A 5,904-nucleotide genomic window follows, 5' to 3' on the forward strand; every position below is an offset into this window, starting at 1 on the left:
GTATAATAATTAAAATATAAAATTTTTTCGAATAGATCGAAAGTTATACATCTCCTAGAAGATAATAGCCACTTGTAATCTTTGCTTCAATCTGAAAGCCCTGACGAAGCCCTGCAAAGTTGGGCGAAACGTTGGTTAACAATTAAGGTTTCTCCTGCTAATTAGATATCATTATTGACCGCCACCCGCCCTATCTTCATAAAATCCATTTATTTTTTCCAGAAATTCTATGTGTTTAAAGTGTTTGATAAAATAAAAATAAATAAATATTTGATTAAACCTTTCGTGATACATAAACAAGTAATAGCTATCAATTCTATCAAGCAACTAACTGGTTTATTATTGAGTAATTATTACAATGTAATTACAATTATTGAGTAATTGTGGTCAGCAATATAGAAATTACTGGCTAAATGAAAAATATGATACCAACATTGTAAAAAGTGACAGAACATCACTATAATATACAGAGAGAGTAAGAAAATATGCATACAAAAGAAAAAATATATAATAAGCTTAAGGTAAAATTAAGGAAGTATAAATATAGGTGGGATAGGAAACTAATTACTAATAAATACAGCCAGGTGTGATAGAATTCTAAATAAAGTTCTGCCACTTCTCATCATTATTGTATCTTATTTCCATTTAGCCCTAACGAACCCCTGCAAAGTGGGGTGAAATTTCAGTCAACATTAAATAGTTTCTTCTACTATTTTGTATCTTTATTGACTGCCACCCGGACTATCTTCCTACAGATTCTACTTCATACGGTCAACTATCTTCTTACAAAACAGAAACTATTAATCGTGTTTTTCCTAATCCTTGATGCAGTACGATTGAATTAATCTCCTATAAAACAAAACCAACATCGTCTGCATTGTAACATTATGATAATATTGAAAACTATTTTATCTCAACACATAAAAGAATATATACCTACACAAACTGGCCTATTTACCATAGTATTTAAAAAGAAAAATTATTATTGGCGGTCTCCTTATGCTGAAGATGTCTAGTAAAGCTGGGATTTAAAGAAATCAGACTATTAAAATAATTGTTTTGCTTTACTATTTTATTTTAATTTTAACAAATTTGCCATCTTGGTTGTACAAAGCCCCAAATTCATGTACATAGCCTGAAATTCGGGCCGAAACGTTGGCCCAGTAGATTAGATTTCTTCATTTCTGAACGCAACCCCTGACAATATTTCCCCCATATTAATATAACTATAAAAAGATCTTCATTGTATTATTGCTCGATAACATCATTAATAATTTATTTTATTCTTAAATATTAAATATTAAGTACCTCAGCTAAGATTAATAATGAAGCAACAAAACGTCTATGGAAATAATAAATAATGTATTAAAACCAAAAAACAAAATTTCATTGTTAAGAAAATAAATATTTCTATGGCAATAAACTAACAGCAATGGAGCCTTCGCTACTCCTAAGTTAAACGAGCTAGGTTTGAATTAACGATTAGCAAATTAAATTCCTGATTTATCAGGTCATTGACACATATTGCTGACCCCAATTAATCAATAATATAAAACCAGTAAGTTGCTTGATAGAATTGATAGTTATGGTACTAATTTACTTGTTTATATATCATAAAAGGTTCAATAAAATATTTCATTGATTTTTATTTTATCATTTACAACATTTTAAACAGAGAATCCATGGAAAAAAGAAATGTGATGAAGACCTCTCTGTAGCAGTGGAGTCCTTATCTTTGAATGCTGATAATGTAACTTCTTTATTTATCTTTAAAAAAACCTTTAAAATTTATATACTTTTATCAGCCCATTCCTCTTCTGTATTTATGATTTTTAAGCTTCTAACTTTCAACTAGAGTGAGATTGCTGATGTATGACTGAGCAATCTGGGAAGCGGCATCCTTCACGAAAAGGAAAAAATTAGAATCTTTTCAAAATAAGTCGTAAGAATTGCAGTGGATGCTCCTTGGTTCTTAACAAACAGCCAATTGCTTCGGGAGTTACTTTATAGAGACAATAGAGGATTAAATCAAAAAAAGGTTCATGAAGTTCCACTCCCAGTTACCGACAGTTAAAGGAGCAGTGACCTACAACTTGGGAAACCCAACCTCAACCCGAAGACTGAAGCCCACGGTGCTGCAGGACATCCTGTTAAAAGTTCTACTACTGGGTAGTTTATCTGCATGATATATCATATCATTATGATCTTATTCCAAATTTGCTTGTTGTATTTTATATACAGTTGTAAATGTCAATAAATAAATACAAATATTCAATTTTAATTATTTTTCTCTTCATCTTTTTCTTAAATTAACTTTTTTCCCATTAGAAGTCAATTATTTATTTTGTTAAATAATTTTTAAGTGTCATCTTTTTTTTTATTAAATTTATTTTTATCTTTTATTAAGAATTATTACTTTTATCTATTTATTTTTATTTTAATGTTTTTTTATTTACAACGTTGTATATATTAGGGGTGTCTTTTGAATGAGACTATACCCACGCCTCTCATAATAAATGTATTACTATCTGTCTTGTTTGTACTTAGCCCTGAAGAATGTCTGAAATTCAGGCCGAAACGTTAGCACAATAATGTACCGCTTAGTAGTTAGTGTCTTCTTCTGATCGCACCTCTCGGACATCTTTTCCTAATAGTAATACAGAGAGATAGCATACTTCCCAATTTCATTTTAAAAATAAAATTCCTTAAAAAAGGCAAATGAAATAATATTACATAATAATCGGAAATTCATAAATATTGTGGGGAACCCCCTGGTTTTATGGTCAGAGTCAGAACAATTCGAAACTGTAATGATTGTTAATAAAATAGTGAAAATTATTAATATCGTGAAGTGAAATAATTCCCACCGAAATATTTTTTATGCCGATTCAAAAAACCTCTCTTCAACTAACAGAAGTGAAAGCGTAATGTAACGCAAGAGGGCAATAGATAATAGGAAATTTGTTTCGGAGCAGAACCAGGCAGTATCTCGGCTTCTTATTCAGTTTATTTGTTAAAATAAGTTTTAAGAATATATTTATGAATTCTGTCTATTATAATTATTTTTATTAATATGTCAAGAGGTCTTATTTTTGAAAGTCTATTTTAGTCTTTTATTTAATAATAAAAATAGGATAATAAATATTTGGAGTATTTCATTATTAACGTTATTTTTATTGCTGGCTTTTGAATTAATTTGGCGTAATTTTTTTACACACTAAACTAAGATGAAGTTTCCAACCTTTAAAGCGCTGTATTTTAAAAATTCATTCATAAATAAAACAATTATATGGAGTACTATTCCAATATTCCACTTTAAAAGATTATGTATTTATGGATATAAGGTATAGTGTTCTTTAATTGTTAATTGTTTATTTTTTGAGTAGTAATGGGAAATTGGTTATTTCATTGAAATTCAATCGTATTTCTAGCATCTTATAGACCAATCCATTCAATTCTTACATCTAAAAAATACCTTTGTAGAGATGTAGGATTTATTTAATATGTATTTTATTATAAAATACTTTAATAGTAGTTTAAGAAATTTTTAATTTATTTATAATGTTTTATAAAATTATCATAAAATTTATTATAAAACTTTATGAATGGAAACGTTTGATTTCTAAAGAAGAATGTTTGGGATTTTGTTTTAACAAACAAACAAACAGAGAAAGTCAACAAGTGTTATTATCCGAGGTCTTTTTCAGGCGATCCAATGTCGCAACTATTTAAACAAACACTTCTTCAACAATCACCGAGGTTGATTCTTCAGAAAAAAGATTGCGTAATTTTAGACAGCCATGATGAATCTAGTCGTTATTTTTTTTTGCCTTTAGAACATTCTGATTTGTTCCACTGTAGTCAATCCAATTGAAATCATCGATGTAAACGATTTATGTTGAAAATTATTCAACAGTATACCAGTAACTCGTATTATACTTAACTTGAAATTTATTGAAGTTAACTATACTGCATTCAGTTTAATCATTGCATAGTTTACTACAGATATACCTTAGGAATTGATAACAAACATATACATTTTATAAAAAATATATTTATTGATTATAAAATATAATAATAAAAACGAAAAATATTTACATTGCTATACACAAAAAGTTTAGAATGCTTGACAAATAATAACAAAGACGCATTCACAACAAATATTCAACTAAATTTGGATTCCAATTTACTTAAACTTTTCATAAACAAATTCCGAACTCATATCACATTATTTGAATGAATGCCGTTCTAGCAGTCTATTCAGTAAATTATCATTTTTGGTACGCTGATCACTCGTAAATTCAAACTACACTTCACATCACAAAGAGTTATTAGTCAAGAGAGATCAGCAGTAGGACTCTGAGGCGAGATTGGACGCGTCAGAACCTTTGATGGACAGCAAAGGCTTCCCTAAGTTCTGGCTCAGGTCTGACACTACCCTTCGGAACATCCTCGAGTCCATGTTCTTGCCGATGTAGTAAAGGAAGAGCCAATCGGAGAAAGTGAGCTTGGTGGCTATCATCTCTATCTCGGCTGCCTTGAGGGCTGGTCCAGGACTCACCTCGGCCCAGACCCACCTGTTGAAGGTCCCGTTTCTCGAATGGAGGAGGAAACTGAGTAGCCGCCACAGCACCCCAAGGCTGGTGAAGAAGAGCAGGATCAGGAACCAGAACCACAATAGTGTATATATCTTTTCGTTTATAATGTTTAGTGCCATCACGCACAGAGCATCGTGGTTCTGGACGGTTCCAGATGGACCAAACTTGTGAAAAGTACACTTGGTGAGTTTGGGAAACACAGTTTCGAGCACTTCTTGTTCATCTCTTATCCACCTGACACCCAAATCCAAGAAATTTCCCTGTAAAAAACTGTCAACTAACAATATCTGAAGGAATATGTTGGCGATATTTAAGAACTCGCACAAGATATAATTCTTGGCCCAGTCTCTGTTCACTTTCAGCCTCGCCCAGGACATGTAGATGTCTTTGAAGACCTTTTCACGGTTCTTTCTCGTCTCATGAGAGTCAATGTTGTAACCGTTGATGACGGTGTCTGTGTCGGCAGTGTAGATCGAAGTCTTGACTTGGCTGACGATGGCGCTGATCCTCCCTTTCTCCAAGGCCTTCCATATGTAGTGGGGGAGGTAGAAGAGGATCGCTTGGCCGAACAGGACGAAAGGCACCCACTGATAGTAAGCATGGTGCGTTACCTCATCACCCTCCTCCACAGGGCCGACACCTGGGGAGGCAATATGAATACCGGGTCGGTAGCTATCATTGTGATATCGCGTCACGGTGAAAGTAGAAGAGAAGAAGCAGAAGGTGTTGATGACATCTTTGACTCTTTTATCACTGAGGCACTGAATGTGTTCCTTGATGAACTGCCTCGACGAGACGAGGATGGTACAGGCAACGAGTAGTGCGAAAGTGAAGCGGTAGTGGAGCTTGAAGATCAAATTATCGATGGAGATATCGCTAGGCCGGAGCTTGACATTCTGGGAGAATCCTCCGAAGACAAACATGCTGCCGTGCGACGAACAGGGTAACGACTGCTAGGGCAAACGGAGCGGATCGGGCCGTTAGGAGTACCGGAGATAAGAAGTAAGATGGCCGATCGATAAGGCAGCGTTATCGATAGTAAGTATGAGGCTAAGACAGGAGCTGACAGTGGGAGGTGGAGAGAGGGTCTTGCACAGTGTTCCCGATCGCTGAGTCGCTGTGGCTCCCTCCCCTACCCAGCCCCACCACGGCGGGCTGCACTATCATTACCTTCGGGAGAACTCTTCGCTTCCAAGAACTCGCTTTTCCTCCTACAAGTTCCATATAATTCAACATTAATACTCGGTATTTTATACTTTAAAATGCTATAAACATGGAAAAAGTATACAGGAAGGATGAAAATTGG

The 5,904-nt window shown here is 33.8% G+C and overlaps 1 protein-coding gene across 1 annotated transcript; it reads right to left on the reverse strand.

The window, feature by feature from the left end:
• Positions 1 to 4,034: 4,034 nt before the first annotated feature.
• Positions 4,035 to 5,699, reverse strand: Inx7 (innexin 7). Its single transcript, XM_014424166.3, has one exon. The coding sequence runs from the start codon at positions 5,519 to 5,521 to the stop codon at positions 4,346 to 4,348; it is 1,176 nt and encodes a 391-aa protein (XP_014279652.1). The 5' UTR covers positions 5,522 to 5,699; the 3' UTR covers positions 4,035 to 4,345.
• Between the last annotated feature and the right edge of the window lie 205 nt (positions 5,700 to 5,904).

This window comes from Halyomorpha halys, unplaced genomic scaffold (assembly GCF_000696795.3).
Source record: "Halyomorpha halys isolate HHAL.00 unplaced genomic scaffold, Hhal_1.1 Scaffold455.1, whole genome shotgun sequence".
NCBI lineage: Eukaryota > Metazoa > Arthropoda > Insecta > Hemiptera > Pentatomidae > Halyomorpha > Halyomorpha halys.

Excerpts from the sequence above, each read along its gene's own strand:
- Inx7 (XM_014424166.3), bottom strand. The coding sequence starts at position 5,521 with ATGTTTGTCTTCGGAGGATTCTCCCAGAATGTCAAGCTCCGGCCTAGC.